Source organism: Melanostigma gelatinosum (genome assembly GCF_949748355.1).
Source record: "Melanostigma gelatinosum genome assembly, chromosome: 2".
Taxonomy (NCBI): domain Eukaryota; kingdom Metazoa; phylum Chordata; class Actinopteri; order Perciformes; family Zoarcidae; genus Melanostigma; species Melanostigma gelatinosum.
Genome location: NC_136635.1, coordinates 19,234,865 through 19,252,795, shown reverse-complemented (window position 1 = coordinate 19,252,795; position 17,931 = coordinate 19,234,865). Strand labels below are relative to the sequence as shown.

Below are 17,931 nucleotides of genomic sequence, written 5' to 3'. Positions count from 1 at the left end.
ATGGGGCGCAGCAGATTCAGTCTATTCCACTGGCCTGTCATTTGGGCCACAGGGCATGGAAAACTTAGTTCTAACCTCATTTGGAGTATAAGTTGCTTTTCATTTTACAGGAATTCTTTCTGGAAATTTGTTGTGGAATGTTGAATTGGCATGTTTTAATCGCTCTACTGTGAATAGTCATTATGGATAATGATTTTTTTTGCTAATGGTATTCCTTTATTCAATGAAAATACATTAAAGACAGTACAGAGTCATGCTCATTTGAGGGCAGTTAAACAGGTTTCATAACAAATGTAATGTTTACTTTTCTTGGCACCAGAGTGATAATACACACAAATATATTGTGTTTTATGAGCTGTTAAAACTGATATGTCTTCCTCCACCAATGCCAAACAAACCCAAGCTAAGCAAGCACTAACAGACTTTTTCTTCCAATCTTGAAGGGAACATTAACACGTGCCCGAACTGAGCTGAACCCTGAATATCTGGACCTCCGTCCGCGAGCCGAGCTGAACCCTGAATACTGGACCCCTTGCACCCCTTTAGTGAGTACCGATGCTTCTATTTCTCACCAAACGATCACCATAGCTTCACTTAACACAAGTCATTACTTTTAATAACCTCAAATTATGTTGTACAGCAATTTACTTCACCATCCCACGCACTGGCATGTTGAGCTCAGTTATGACTTGTTAGATTCAGTATCATTTTCTCATTCGTGACTCCATCTACGTTTAGGCACTGAAACGGACTCTGCTCTCTTCATATCTTCTCCTTCTTTCCTTTACAATGTTTAATATATTATGCCTCTTAGTTACTGTGAGACATTGTACTTACAACATCATTAATTTCAGGGCCTAATGCAATGCTAATATTCATGCCATTTTTACTTTGAGTAATATGTATTTGTCTCATTACCTCCATGCTTAGAAAACACAGTGCTTGATAGTCATCTGGGGGTAGGAGGAAGTTTGCTTGCACACTGGTGAATCTTAATGATGTCAGTTCTTCTTACTCTCTGTTATCAACGACAGTATATCAACATGGGGAGGGTTTCTTGTAAACTAGCAGTCTCACTATATTTATTATTCTCATTTTCAGGCATATTTTATATCGCTGCTGCTCTGATGTTATTGATGTGGAAACTGTAGCTGAGTGATTGTAATATACATGACAAATAAGGGCAAATATTCTGACCTGCTCAAATCAATTCTAGTTTACATGTGAAAACGATATAAATACATATACAAATGTGCAAACATAGCTTGCAAATTATCGATCAGTGAATTTGACATTGAGGGCATTGTGGACTGTATATATTTGTGTTTCATAATATTTAGTTTAACAAACCATTGTCTTGCAGTTATATTCTCATGAGTTGTAGTCTCACATTAAATATTCATAACCTGTTGTGCGCCCTTGGGTCCAACATCAGCAAAAGAGAAACGCTAACATGACGTAGGTATAGACGCAATGTAAACACAGGGGAGTGAAGTCCCTCCTACCCAAATTCCCCTGGGCTGGGATCAACAGACTGAGAGAAATACTCCAATGTGCATGCATTATGGGAATAGAGGGCCACAATGTCTTTCCGTGTACGTGCTTGGTGAGCAGCTTTCTTTGATATCAATGGACTGCTATGTTTATAATCTCTATAAACAGATTCTGCATTCATTCTTTTATGCAGAATCTGTAGGCAATGGGACAAGATTTTGTTATCAGAAGCAATTATGGTTTATGTCTGTAGTCTGAGTAGTATTGCCTAATCGCGTTGGAGCAGACTTTGGTTATTTGCAGGGTAACAGTTCATGTGGAGAGCCAAAGAGCATTGGCCCTAAATGCAATCTCTAAACGCATCGGCTATTGTCTGATGATGATTTAGCTTTTTATTAATTTCAAATTGAATGACACAATCCGATTGTACACGTCGTCTCTCAAGTTGCTAATCAGACTGTAAACAATGAGCAATGCATAGAAAGGGAATTCTTGGCCTGGATATTGGCTGGCTATGGAAGCACAGAGATATAGCCTCTCAACCTCAGAGGCTTAGCCGTTGTCAGACCGATTTAGTAGGAGTAGCCCATAAGACGCCCCTCTCCTTCCCCAACATTGACATTATTGGCCATTGCAATATTTCACTCTGGACATCGTCATATGCCAATTCAGTAGACCTGGCCCATCCCTAGCAAAATCGGAATATTTCATCCCTACATTTTTGGCTGTGAGCACAAGATCTCCTCGGCCTGCCATGTTCCCCTGCCCCTCTACACAGTTACACATATTCTCCTAAGGCCATGTTTGACCATGTTAAACTTACAGTATACTGGTCACAAAGTGAAAGCAAGCATTGAACAATCATATTGCAATGTTCCACTGCCAGCCTGATCGAAATAGTGAGTGCTGAGGAACTGGCTCTCTTTCTCTCCTCTTTTTTATCTTTTCTCTCTCTCTCTCTCTCCATCCATACAATACATCAGAATGTTTAGAACTACAGATGCAGTAGTTGAACATGTACATATCTCAGAGTGTATCCCTCAGGACCCCCTTTAAGAAGCGGCTTGGAGACGTTGTTCCTGAATTTATGGGATTTCATCAAATGGAAACCCCATTGGTGATTTGAATAAACAGAAAAAAAAACAAATCCCTTTGTTACCAGTCCGCTGGTAGCACAGCGCCTTACTTGTGCCACTACGTCATTGCAGGCTTCTCTTATTAGATCACAATTCATGTTAAATTCCGTTAACAAATGTGACTTTCATCTTCGCTTTGAGACATCTTTCTTTCATACTCCCCAATCATATAAATGGTTGAGGGAGCTGTCATAAGATATATGGGACAGTCTATGTGTTGTGTCTCCCTACAGTCAATATTTGGACTTTAGCCTGATTTAATGAACAGAATTTCTCAGAGATATCTCCCGAGCTGTATTCTACGGGAGATCTCTATGGCTTCGTTAAAGCACTGCGCTGTTTGCTTAGTGAGCCACACTGGACTAAAAAAAGCTCAAAGACAAACACATGCATGCGCTCACACACATATACACACACACACCCAAAAAACGCAAACACTTGCACACACCATCACCACAGAGGAGGCCCCTTTCTTCCAGCCCAAGAGGGAATGATGACTCTCATTATCGCCTCAAAGCAAGATGCCCATAGTGCCCCTACTCAGGAGCCAGACAGCTTCATTGTATTGGTGTTCGATAATTTCCTTTCCTCTGTCATTCGGAGTGCATCAGGGAGTTGCATGGTGAGGGAGGAGTTGCGAAAGTGGCGAGAGCTAACGTGAAACGGCACAGCTGGCTAAAATGATGCCCTCCCATGGTTGGTGAATCTCTGGGCTCACTGGTGAGCAGTCCACACTGACACCTTCCTGTCATTAACTGTTAAATCTCGTGCAAAATGTGGATTGGAATCGATGCTTGAGTTTATCATGTAATCGAGTCACAACATACAACAAATTGCATTCTCTACATCAGTGTTTTTTTCCGGGCAGGATAAATAGCCTATAAGAAACTGGGGAAAGTCACCTTGTGGACTGCATATGACCAGCTGATTTATTGGGAGTTTTTCCGTGGTCCCCAGACTCAAAGAGATCAATATATGTACTGCCATGTATATTTATTACCAGTGTCTGGAACACTGGAGTTTCCAAATGTATTACATTATTGGCGTGCGTGGAATCCAAAACAATCAAAGCTGTATGCCCATGAGAAGTTTTTATGCCACAAAGAAATTGACTGTGACATGGACTTCCCTTTCTTTAAATTCACAACATAAAATAGGATTACATCACAATTTAGAGTGGTATTACTTTAGCTTAATTTTAATAATAATAATAATGTATTTTATTTGTAACGCACTTTTTTTTTTTTTTTTAATCTCAGAGTGCCATTTTATTCTATTCTAGCTTTACAAGCAGGTATTTGAGTTTAAAGAAACATCTGAGTTAACAGAGAAATGGCAGAACAATTTTCTGATATGCATGTTGTTCACAGTGCTTGTAAGTTAAATCAGCTTTGATTACAAATCTTTAAATGGCAATTTGAATTGAATGTTATGTGACGTCACTGAAAACAGGGGAAGGAAAATATGCTCACCACCTCTTGACACATTTTTTTCACACGGTTAGAGAGAGACACTCTGTGCTCCATCTAAATCATATTTGGGTCTGAGCTGAGATGACAAAGGAGTTAGGGAGTTTGTAAAAGCAAGAGCCAGTTCAACTACCTCCTAAGATGCAATTTGTAAACTACACAGCTGTGTAGGAGCTTCAACTCTTTATATTCGTATTAGGATTCATTTTCAGATTTCGATTTAGTTCATAACTTTTCCACTGCTGTTTTGAAATTTTGAAATTGCAACATCAAAACCATGATTCTGTGTTTCAAAAGTTTGACCAACATGGACGTTATCATGTAATAAACTGGAACTAAAGGTGATACGGTGTCAGTTTGAAACAAGAACAGCGAATGCATTATGGAACTGTTTAACATAATTAAAGGTCAACGTTTCAAACTCCAAAAGGACATATTTGCTACATCACACACGTAATTTGGGAAGCAAATGTAAAATGCATCTTGCTGCTGATTGGCCCATGGGGTGCCTGTAGTAGTCCCAATTTGGTTTGACATGTCCCCTTGCTTTTGATGCTTTTTTATGTATTCGATGTCTGTTGGGATTTGGATATGATTCATTCTCAACCAGAAGAAATTGTAGAATTTTATTTTCTTTAGAGGTCATCTTTCTGATCGTTCACAGTAATTGCTTCTATTTAGAAAAATAACCCGCAGCATGAAATATTTTCGAAACTCAAAGACAGAATATCTTCAAAAGAAAATAGAGAAAATAGATTACACGTTTGCGATTTCTGTATTTTATAAATGTAGATATTTCAGAAGATGCTTCGTTTCAATTCTGTATTATTATCAGACTCTGTCTGAGCCCTTATATTGAATATTACAGCACAGTATGCAACAAGCTTATGTTACCATTAAGTAGCCTTCTGTGAAATGAGTAAAATAAATCACCATTCCAGACCACGGCAGCCTTTGTACAGGATGTGATTTTCTGCAGCAAAGCTTTTCTGTTCAGATTTTGGGAAACTGCTGCATGTTTTACAGGCTCTGTTGACAAGGAAACCTGAAGGTGAGATTCAACAGTGATCCGAAGAAAGGTGCAATTGTCATCGTGCATGTTTTCCTGCAACTATATGTCGCAGAGTGGAAAAATGTGTTACAATCAGAGAGAAGAGGAAAGGCCAGGGGTGATATTACTTCATATGAAGCTGTTTTTTCTCTATTCTAAAACTCCAAACGATAACGCCTCTACACAATACATTACCATGCTTTAGTCAGCCTTTTTTCTTCTTGAACACCAATATTCTATTCATGGTGAGAAACACTGTATAGTAATGTATTATTATGGTAAGGCACATAGCTAAACGTATTAAAATTATGCCAAGAAGTTTTGAGTTGGGAAAGTTACATTTGTTTAAGTTTAGCAATTACTAGACAGTATAAGATGTCTCAACAGTAAGTAGTATTTTTGTTAACTTTTCCTTTTTTTCCAGCACTGCAAACCTCACCCACACACACACACGCATTTAATGAAATCCATGAGGGCGGAATCATACACATTCTTACTTGTGACAGATTTATGTTTTGTGGTGATTACTGGAGACAGATGCACAGTGTTCGACCCATGAATGCTTGCACTGTGCGTCATCATCCGCTTCGTCAGTTGGAAAAAACATGTGACAACTTTTCATAAACTACTGCTTGATTGTATTCCTCCATGTGTTTGGACTCTTTAGGGGCTTTTTACCCTTCATGAAAGAATATTTCACTTGGGGCCAATAAGACATGCATATCATGTGAGGAATGAAACGGGCACTTCCCCACTTCCTACCACTACATCCAGCGCCCTTGCTTGTACCGCACCCATCTTCGTGTTGAAGCTTCATTCTGATCTCAACTACAGATCTTTTGTCTTTTTTGTCTTCATTTTACATGTTTGCGAAGCTAGCGCAGTCACACACTGTTGTGGCTGGTGAACCTGGTCAGATTAACAAAGCATTAATATAACATTCATATGGTTTGTTTTAAATGCATGGTCATTTAAAAACTACAATTAAACATACTCATACTTAAGTATATATTTCCTTCACAGACTGGTTAACTGCCTCGAATCATAGTAGTGAAGTCAGGAGTAATGGCAACGACCTGGATTAAGCCGCAGTGGCTTTGTATGACACACTACTTTCTCTTCTCACTGTCTGACTTTCTCTGAAGGTCAGTTTGGCCATTAGCCTAACACTGCGTGCCCCACCTCTCCACTCCAATTCTCCTCATCTCCCCTTTGCTCACTTCTCCTCCCCTCTTCATGGTCTGAAGAGGGATGTGAGGGGACTAAATTTATCTTCACACAAACCAAAGCTAAGATGTTGAAAGAGAACCCCCGACAGCTCGGTAACCGACCGTTGACCGCGATCGGCTTCACATACGCGAGGTGTCTGTCAAAATAACATCTCGGCCATTTCTCCTCTACCCTTCCCTCCATCCTTCTTTCTTTTTATCCTCCACCTCAACTCGATCCTCACATCCCCTGTTTTATTAACAGCGGAGCTGGTGGCTTGTGATAACTGGTCACTCCTCCAGGCGTTGAAAGGCAAGGACACTCTATTATCCTAGCTAGATGGATGGGTTGAAATATTGCCTGCAACTGGTAGAGCCTGCCAAATCCTCCAGTCTTAAAACCTCTTTGTCTCTGACAAGGAGGGACATTAGTGAGAGGGCCAGGATCTTGGATGGGGATACGCTGCTCTGAATACAACGTGGAAAGAGCAAAAGCGGACACAGGAGTGCATATGTGTGCAATCCAGATATCGCATGATGTTTGTGTTTGCTTTATATCTAAGAAACATGTACAAACAAACTTCCATTTTGATGAGTAGCGACATTATTGTATAACTCTCTCTGTCCTCCCATGTGTGCACCTGCATGAGAAAGAGAGAGAGAAAGAGAGAATACTTTGTATACATTAAAATGATTAACATGTTGCAGGTAGACAGCCGGTCAGCCAGACAGCAGAGTCACAATTATGTCCTAATTATGGGCGACCTTTACCACACAACAGTTGCAGATTTGTTTCACCCGCTGTTTCTCTGCCAATACATTTCGGGAAATGTAGCCAATTTGCAACTAGCAAGTGTCAGTAGTTCTCACATTTTTAAATAAGCGGTGACAAACAGCTGTAGTGTTTTAGGATATCTGTGCTTCTATACATCTTCATGCTTTGGCAGCGCGGCTGTTAGTCTTTGTAGAAATAAAGAGAGATAGCATAAACGTTACCTTGTTTGCCTTATAGATCTTACCCTCCCTTTGGATCATTATGTGAGGTTTTAAAAAGACAGTGGTAAGACCCAGGCTGCAACCCCTGGGTCTGTAAAGTGAAGCCAATGCGTAAGTGCCTTAAACCTGCATTCTTGCTGATAGCCGTCAGGGACGACTTGTCTGACAGCAAAAAGAAGCCTGATTGTCGATGAGAAAATTACTCTACTTCTCAATTGATTTATTACCACAGTAATCTTTGTAAACAAGAGTTTATGTTCTCAATTGCTATAGTTTCAAGTCTTCTTTAATACAGCATGATGTTCATTTCCTAAATGATGGTGCCATTTAGAGTAAAATAGACCATAAATCAGGGTATGCTTCAGGATGTGACTACCTTGTGAATGACAGATCACTGCCACGGCATTGTCCGGTCTGGGAGTTGTTTGGGTCTTGATCTTTGAACTTTAACCCTTTCACAGTGCGTTTCAGTTCATAAAGGTTGAATGCAACATTTTGTTGCTAAACATGTCTTGTTCAGCATTCAGTTGTATTTAGCTCCACCCTCTCGTGTCACTTCTGGTTTCAAAAAACAAGATCACGATCGCCAAAAAGTTGAGCTCAAGTCCACAAAACAATAGGTGACGTGACGGTGACTACGTCCTCTTCTTACTACGCCTATAAGTGAGACACATTCTTTCTTTCAGATTTCGTCAAAATCCAGTCAGTACAGCCTGAGACACATGAACAAAGTAGATGCAGAATCGGGAACCAAACCATTCCATTTTTCAAAACAACTTGCGCAGCATAAGACATGTGCTTTGTAGCTGACAATTCTGCTGAATGTAAAATTACTATATTTAATCCATTATTTCCTGTAGTTACATCAGCCACACTTCATTGAAAGTGGGAAGTTGTGCTCCTTGTCACCCGCTCACCACAGCTCTTTACCAGAACACTCTCCTCATTTGCTTTGCAGCGTGCAATCCCGCTTTAGTGCAGAAAACAATTTGAGGAGGAGGTTTTTTAAAATTATTTTTTAAATCAAGTGATTTCTAAAAGGCATTTCATGTCATGTTTAGGGTCAGTATCAATGTTTGTGGGATGTTTACTTGGAATATAGCAGCATTGGTCAATTGTTCAAACAGCTTCAAAAAAACGTCTTTGTTTATGCTCATTTGCAAAGTAGAGTAGCTTGATGATCTTACACAGAATGAAGGGAGTGGACCAGGGTCGATGGATGGATGGATGGAGAGGGCACACAAAGCATCTGAATGTGACACAGCACTATGAAGTCTTCAGCTATGATGCTGCACTTTGTGATGGCCCCACACTCCTGTTGCCCTGCTACTGCTACTGCGTGTGTGTGTGTGTGTTTTCCAGGTCTTTGGCTGGGTGCAGCTGAGGTGCAAACACCCTAACATGGAACACCTGTCCAGTACCTCAGCTATTCAAGCCCGCCTGCCCACTCGCTAGTCGTAACATTCATATTAGTTAAATTATTGTATAGGGCAGCAGATGTTTTTGGAACAGTTATATTCCATAGTCCGGTCTTTCACTACACATGTGTCGGTAATAATAAAGCCAGGGGATTCGATGAACTTAACAAATTCTTGTTCACTTCACATAGTCCATTTATGAATAGAAACAGCTCAAAACTTGGGAACAGTCCGTATAAGAACACCATTATATAACCACATTTTAAATATGTTTGAGGTTCCGAGGACACTCTGAATAATGATCAAGGATGATCAGTGCCATTTTTCCATTTAGAAAAGTAATATGTTATCAAATATATCCAAGTACACTAGCAATTCAGAGAAACGTGTGAAACAAACCTTTGAATGTGTACAACTCCCTTGACATGAAGTAGACATTCAACGATACATACCAGGGACAGAATCGACCAAGCCACTAAAGACTCTGAGCTACACCTTTTCTACACACTTTGCACATGAATTGTTAAAATGCACAATTATAAAATGTGCGCAAATGCTTTTACAACAATTATTCCTGTGAAAGAAAACTACAAATTTACTGAAATGAGACTTGACTGGTTCTGAATCAGCCTCACTTTTAAGCACAAGATTCACATATAATGTACATTTGGTATCTCTCACAGTGATGTTCAGCTCGAAGTTTATCACCGCCTCAAGGACTTCTTTTTACACGGCATGCTCATCGTCCATGCTTTTTTAATTGAATTAAGGAGCACTCACTGTGGCATCTCTGTTATTGTTATCTTGTAGGTGTACAGGGTTATTAAAGAAGGAAGCATGTTAAGTCATTTGTTATCCCTGGCATTCTAATAAACATGTTGGCTTTGGGCAAGGCCTGCAGGTTGTCTGTGCAGTTCAGATTGATACTCCTGCCATATCTAGAGCTATACAACTCATTATACTAAGAGGATGCTTAAGAGGAGATGCATCTGGGAGAGAGTGTGGAAGGCAAAGCAGGAGAGATGAAAACTGCTCCACATATTCTTTCTTTCATAGGAAAGAGTCAGGAATGCATTTCAAACCATGCATGCTCATAGGAGACATATCAAGAAAGCATTGATTGAAATGTATTTGCAAATGATGTTGTTTTGTCATTGGGTATTTAGAATGGGATGTGTAAAATTACAGTCAAAAGGGAATAAAAAACACATACAACCTCACCACCCCAATTATTCCCACTTGAGATCCACGTTTAGTTTGCTAACTTGTTTTTTTTTTTAGCTCAAGCACTGGTTCTTCACACATATAACCCCATGAGGTTTGTGTCAGGGAAGGCTTGATTTTGCTAATTGGTGCCAAAGCTGTTAATTGGAGCTGTGGAAACACAAAATGGAGAATCGGAGGGTTCTCTCTTGGGAAATATGTGTGTTCAACCTCATTTTCCACCTTTAATCATTGTTTTTCTAGCTATCTAACTGCAGAGAGGACATCAATTTGTTGTGACAACAAAATGCCCAGTCGAGATTTGTATAATATGAAAGACAAACAAATTACACTCAGCACTGTATATATTAAGAGTAAGATGTAAAGGCCATAGCTGTGTTGTCCCATAATTGTGACACAATGATTATCATGATGATCACTATGTTTTTAAACAGTTTGCAATGCAGATGAAACAATTATACTTAACTCACCTGTCTATGAGGAACTGATAAAGAAATGTGTCAGCTTTTGTGAGGTAATTACCTCCCGATAAAAAGGAAGGACATGTCTACATCTACCGCAACAAACTTTACAGATTAAAGTCATTCCCAACACTTCCTCAGTCGAGTCCTACCAATGAATTTATGCTAATTGTGAAGCACATGCAAGTGGCGAAGTATCGGCAGCAAACTATATTCATATTTATTGTGATTCTGATGCCACTTACAATGACAAATATTAAGTAATCAGTGTGTCCAGTGCTGTGATGGCCCTTTCCTCAGATGTTTTGTTGCACTATTTATTGATGGTTGTGCTATCTAGTTAGCTCTCCTGCTATTGGTACTTCATCTGATCTAACGAGCTTATAAAACAGGAAAAAAAAAACATCGAGGGAATGTTTTCTCCAACTGTGATCAGTTAATCTCTTCCAGCCATGTTATCTCCTCTTAGGGGTCATCCCCTCAAATGCTCAAGTGATTTTCAATTGACAGCCACATTAGCAGCTTTTAACATGTATCTTTTCAGGAACTAAAACTTGTTTTTATCTTGGTCACAATGTGCTTTTGAAATGTTCCACTTGATTTTGAAAGGGCTTCCTGAGCCTTAGGAGTGGGATCATTTTCGAAAACCATAGAGGAGCATGTAATCCCCCAGCTTCCCTGAACAGTTAAAACAGTGACACCACTTTGATATTTACTCAGAGGCTGTAGCAATGTGTTCAAAACAAGTTGAAATACAACAGCCTAGATAATATATTGTAGAATATATAATAATGATATTTTATTAATGACACCTTGATGGGTATAAGCATATTCAGGAATGATACATACCACAATCATGTATTGAATGTAAGTAAACACTTTGATTCAGTGATTGCTGTTCAGCTTTTTCTATTTTCCTGGATTGTCTACCATTTTTATTTTCGCATCGACAAGTCATCGTATATTTATTAATCGGGTTCATGTGACCAAGTGTCATCATCAGAAACTTGCCAGTGACAAAATTGTGCCTCACAGGCAGCAGATGCTGCGGCAGCTTTTGATGTGTTGCCAAGTACTGAGATCCCATGCAGTTCAAGTGAGGGTGCTAACAAAGTGTCTTGATATGTATGTCATACCCACATGGAGCCGGCAGTGCAGGCGACATGTTGGAATTAGTCCAGAGTGCGTCGGAGTGTTTTCAGATGTTTGATATGTTTAGGTGGACTATAGGACCATATGTGATGCATCCGAAACCTGTATCTGACACTGCAACATCAATTGTTGTGCTTTAAGAATCAATCTTGAAATACCTTATGACGTTGATGAGGGTGGATTGAGTTCACAATTCAACCTTAGTAGCATATAGGTTTCTTTACTAGTGAGTCCTTATCTTCATAGATTTACTTTAGTGCTCCTGTTTCCTTTTGTCCAGCGAGCAATGACAGCACACATCGCTAGCGTTCATGGCTTATTTATACAGCACACATGATTAAGAGCCATTACATAGTATCAGGTGCAACTACTCTGTTCTACCTTACATATCAGTACATCACATAACCTTTTGGAAGAGCTTGATGAGGGTGCAACGGCTGCTTGAATGTTTTGATCATTTGTTATGAGGAAAGTCTTGCTACAAGTTGACAAAGTATTGCATGCCTACACATTAGCTTAGAACAGCACTTTAAAGATGTGAGTTATCAAACTGTTTCTGCAAGAGGTGTACCAGTTATTGCTAAACCGCATTTTGAGCGCATTTCTCAGCTAGAGATATTTTTAAAAAGTTAAGCGGAGAGCTGCACCAAATGAGTAAAATAATTTGGAATGAAATTTGGCCATGTATTGTAGCTATCAGTTATTAGGCAGCACAATCAGACTTATCCTTGACCATATGTGCTCCAAGCTGCTGAGTATTTATTCTATTAATTTGAATTGCGGACCATAGAAATGTTGGTTCATTTCTTAGTCAAACACAATACTGCACTCTTCAGCTGTTGGCTTTTATAATAAAGGAAGAAGCGGTGGTTATTATAAGCCTATAGATACAGCATCCATTTGACCAATTTTACATTAGGACCTGGTGTAGTTCCTCTTAGTCACTCTTTGCTCAGTGCACCTTTGAGCCAAATGTACTGCCTCTTGAAACATAGAAGTGCAGTCAAACATTTATTCAGATTCAGATTCAACTTTATTGTCATTGCACACAGTACAAGTACTAGGACAACAACAGGCAGTTTAAGCATCTAACCAGAAGTGCAAAAAGAAGCAGTGCAATGTGATAGATAAATAACAGTATAAATAACAGATAAATAATAAAAAAGAAAAATAACGGTATGAGTAACCGGGGATGGGGGCTATCACCGTGGTGCAGAGTTTAGTAAGGTGACAGCTGAGGGGAAGAAGCTGTTCCTGAGCCTGCTGGTTCTGGAATGGAGATTCCTATAGCGCCTCCCAGAGGGGAGGAGGGCAAACAGTCTATGGCCGGGGTGTGAGGTGTCCCTGACGATGCTGCGCTCCCTCCGCAGACAGCGCTTGAGGTGGACGGTCTCGGTGTCAGCGAGTGGAGTACCGGTGATGCGTTTTGCAGTTTTTGCTACCCTCTGCAGTGCTTTCCGGTCTGAGACACAGCAGTTGCCAGACCAAACTGTGATGCAGCTTGATGCTCTCGATGGTGCAGCGGGAGAAGTTCACCAGGATCTGAGGAGACATGTCTCCTCAAGAAGAAGAGACGCTGGTGTGCCTTCTTGACCAGGGTTGAGTTGTTGAGGGTCCAAGAGAGGTCCTCTGAGATGGTCTGTCTGAATAGGTCTGTGCAAGGAAATTGAAAAACATAGTGAAACACATTGTGGTCTTTTTAAATCTTTAAATATGCTGCTTGCTGCAAAGTGTATTTGATTCAGTGGGATTTCACGCCATTTAGAATTTTAAGTTTCTCATTCAAAGCCAATCTAATCTCATCTAAATGTTGCACATGGAAGCACGTGAATTTAACAGAAGCATTGTTCCAGAATTTTGGCAAACCATGATCTTGGCGTGCTAATAAACTGAAGGATTTAGATCATTTCTGTGGCCATCAGAAATTTAGGGCGGGGCCCAAAGTGTAGCAGAACACATTTGGTTTAGAGCTCTTATTTTTGTCAGAGTTGCCAAATACCATATCGTAATGCACCATTTGCACAACTGAGTGGGTGATGTCAACATTTGGCCAATGAACAACAACTAATTTGTACTTGTTATATAGAGCAAAAAATGTTTTGGTTAAAAGACACCATACTAGGAATTTGATTGGTAAAATAAATAAATAAAATATGTCTTTGCACAACATCCGAGGCAGAGTGTATGGGATGCATTGATAGAAAATGTCAAGAATTCCCTCGACCTGCTTGTGTTTTGGTAAGTTTATAGCTCAGGATTAGGCAGCATGTTAACATAGCCAGCTCCTAAAAAATGGAGTCACAGAGCAGTTGTGATTTTGATCAGTGGTTTACCTGAGGGGCCGGAATCTATTCGAGGATCTAAATAAGGAGTTTGATTTATCTTGCGGGAATGCCATTTCAACAACCCTAATCACATGTATTAAATCAGGGCCCTTTCCCAACATATTCACATTAATACAATACTCCATATATATCAATAAGCTCTCAACTGTCAGTAATCCTTGGCTGATCAGAGTTCCCTAGGGCCTGCCAAACATAATCAACTCACAATTTCAACAGCTTTCTGTGATGTGTTTGAAATGAAAAGGTAACAAATAAAGCTAAGGTGTTGGAGGTTAAATTAATAAATAAATGGGTTCATATGTATTTATAAATGTAGAAAAAATAAGTTGAATCTCCTATGGTCAGCCTCCATAGACATAGTGGTCTTTGAAGGCATCATTAGCTGGTTTTATCAGCACATTGACGCTAAAACTAGTACCTGAGGGGCCTGACTGTAGTAGTGCAGGCGTGAGCATATGAGTCTTGGATGGATGAAATAAGACTTTGAAGTAGATTTTCTATTTGAAGGATTATACATCAGGGGTTTTGGTTCATGCCCATTTTTTTTGTCCTCGAGGCTATGTGCTTGTGTGGGTGGAAAGAGTTATCATTCACAAAATTATTAATATATTTATTTCTTCAGCTAAAACAATGATATTTAGTTAATAAGTGATCAGCTTGGCAGTTGTTGCATTTGAAATTGGTTTTCTACTTTCATGATAACTGTTTCTTGGGGTGAAAAAATAATACAATGTAACTACTGTTCCAGTGAAGGAATTTCCAAGATTCATCCTCACAAATATACCAAAGATTGGGTCACAAGACAAGAATGCCTGAAGCGCTGAGAAATGTTGTTTTATAACAGTATCCAAAGCCTATAAACCAAACCAATTGTCTCTTACTTCCAGTAAGTTTTTTTTGTATCTTTGTTTTGATTGTACCGTGAATTGGAAGTATAAATACCTTACAATAAAGATGATTATTTCCAGACAGATGAAAATCTCACAACATAATCATTTGATATGGATTTTACAAATCCTAGTGTATGTTGCAATGACCTAGTTTAGTATTGAATTTGACTGAATACCCTTTACTTGGTAATCCAAGTAGGCACTCTTTCAGCTTCAATGGCCTATTTCAAGAAATAAAACGTTTTGTTTTGAAACAATCCTCTAAGCCATGCCATCAGGACTAGGGCATATGCTAAAGAGAATCCACTGCAATTTTCAGGTTTAATTATAAAATAGAAATTGCAGTGTGCAGAAGCCCCCTGTAAACACCCCCCAATATCACGACAAAGAAAATGTATACTGGATCAGATATATTGACAGACTGTGTAAATAGTCCACCGTGCTTGAGGGGAGAAAGACTTTCTCGCACAGCTACACCTTAATTTCCCTGAATAATTTCCATGACAATGGGTCTTTGTATGGGTGCGCATTGTTTTGGTTTACCAAAATAATGGAGAGGTTATTGTTTCCAATATGTTAATGTTTTTTCCTGCAGGAATACTGTCTTTGAAGTAATATCTTTGAGTGTGTTTGGTTCAAGTACTATTCTCAGGGGAGGGGGTTGAACTCCTGAAATGTAATTTTCTGTTTACCACCCTTGAATTGTCTTAGTATGTCAGTTCTAACCTTGAGCCGTCAAAAGAGATAAAGCCTCGCAGATTGTATTCTGATTAGATTACATGCTTAATCTGTAACACATGCATTGAACTGCAAGCAGTAGAAATGCCACTTGCAAGACACAGCAAATGCAATAATAGCTGTGTGCTAATACTTGATGGCAGATAGGGATGATACCAGCGGCAAACAATATTAATGGAGCAGTGATACAACAAATAACCCAATTTATTACAGACAAAAGATGACCTTCCTGCATGAGTTCTCCAATGGCCCTTTTCTCCGTGGCAATCTTTCCAAGAACTCGGGAACTGTTACACCTCTAGTTTTGGTGGGGACATATTCCTGAACGTCTACGTCTGTGATCGCTCAAAGACTACATGTACAGCGCTCATTGGACTGCAAGCAACACGAGCAGTCACTAATATAAACATTAGGACATGGGGTAGGAATTACATGTAATGTTGATGAGGTTTACATTACAGTTTAAAGCCAACTTCTCTACATAAAAGGAAACACGAGGAAGTGGGACAGAGTAATGGAGAAAACTTAACATGATTTGCTGATTTTCATTTTCATTATGTTGACATTTTACATTACAAATATAACAATCAGTATTTTATTGTGAGCAATCTTGCCATAATCCTCTCATTTTTATACATTACAGTTGTGCAGTAATTAATAAATAAAAAAAACTATTATTCTGTGTTGTCTCATCAGTTTACACCTTAAGCTGGAGTTGGACAGGATCAACGATTGCTGGCTTGGGCTTTAGAGTGCACACATTTACTAATAGCATTCATACATATAGACAGACGTATAGACACGTCCACAGGACCAAACCTATGTTCCCATAAATTAATGTTTGGGTGAGTATGAGCGTAGTGTGCATTGTGTGTCTGCGTCTTTGCATCTTGGCAGTCATTTGTAAGTTTGAGTGTGTGTTGTCAATGACTGATAGATGTGCTTCTGTAACCGCTATGCAGGCTCCGACAGACAATCTCTGCTTTTTTACCTTTGATTAAGGTTCTCTGCAGTATCATTTTGACACCTGCCGCTGTTCTGCACCACTCAACTCTGAAAAGTTCACTAAAATAAGTGTTTTCATCCTAGATATGGCAGCTATTAGGGCTTTAAATCATTTTCTCTGGCAGTAATCCATAGCTTTGCTTTTGATGGATTTGAATAGAAGTAATGAAATAAGTTTGATTTGTTATAATTAGCTATTTCCTAACTGTCCTTTTTAATACAAAATAATGTATCCGATGGTTTCTTCTCCTCATTTTAATGCAAAATTCCTGTTTACCATATTTTGGTAGTAGTAGCATCCCTGTAGTATAGCAAGAACATTGAAAGGGGTCGGATACATATGCTTGATGGATTGATGGATTTGAAAGACAGCAATCTGACTGTAATCCGCTTTCAGTGGATTTAGGAACAACCAATTGTAAGACCAACACAACTTCAAAATCTTGTAAAGATTGTCCGGTCCATGTTGTTCAAAACACTGAAATGCAATTCCAATGCCATTTCATTTCATCGTCCACTCTACGCAGCTCAAGCGGAAAGGACACAACAAACACATGTATTCATTGCTTCATTGTTTGAATAACTATGAGAGGGATGCAAATACGTTTTTTGTCACCACTAACTTTGATGGTATAGCAAGTGGAACATCTTAGGACTGTGAGTCCACTTTAAGTCTATAAATTCAGATTTTCATTGTTTGAAGAAAGCCCTTGAACTCATATTTATTGGTAGACTTATTGGGATCGCAGGGCTTGTGCATGTCGTAAAGTGTCCAACTGTAGCTCATTCAATCGTTCAGCCAAGGCAAGTTTGTGCCGTACAACTTCACAGAGATTTTCCTTTATTGATTAGATGAGTGCCTTTGTGTTGAATGCAGTTAATGACACAATGCATTCCCAGGATGCCACTTCCAATGACTTTGTCTGAAGCTGTTCTGCTAAGTGAAGTCAATCAAGCGTCATAGTGATGGTCAAAACACTTTACACCATGACAAAAAAGCAAATAGAAGCTACAATTGTGCAATTCTTACCTGAATACAGGAAAGCCACTTGCCAGCTTAGGTAGTATCTCTTACCGTGTGATGAGGCCCTGAGTCAACCTAAGTGACTGATGGTTCTACTCTTTTTTTGAGAGTGACTCAATTTACATCTGTTCACGTATCGGTCACAGATTTCCCATCATTATCATGAAACCCAAGACACAATTCTGAAGGCTCATCCTGCTTAGAAAGATACGTTTAAGTGGGTATTGTTTGAATATTTGCCTTTTCTCTATTTGTTGTCTGACAGCTTGGCTAGTCCGTCACAGAAGGTTACTCTTGTTGTTTCTGCATGCTGTTCATCT

At 39.3% G+C, this 17,931-nt stretch overlaps 1 protein-coding gene across 4 annotated transcripts in view; it reads left to right on the top strand.

The window, feature by feature from the left end:
* The window catches only part of pcdh9 (protocadherin 9), a gene marked incomplete at its 5' end in the record, with an annotated part of 174,799 nt that overhangs the window by 47,033 nt on the left and 109,835 nt on the right, over nucleotides 1–17,931 (top strand). For 2 of the 4 annotated variants that reach the window (XM_079284647.1, XM_079284645.1), the window contains one exon: nucleotides 444–545. The exons of the other annotated variants lie outside the window; for them this stretch is intronic. In XM_079284647.1, coding sequence (XP_079140773.1) covers nucleotides 444–545 — 102 coding nt within the window. The remainder of the gene's footprint in view (nucleotides 1–443; nucleotides 546–17,931) is intronic. 4 annotated transcript variants of the gene reach the window in all.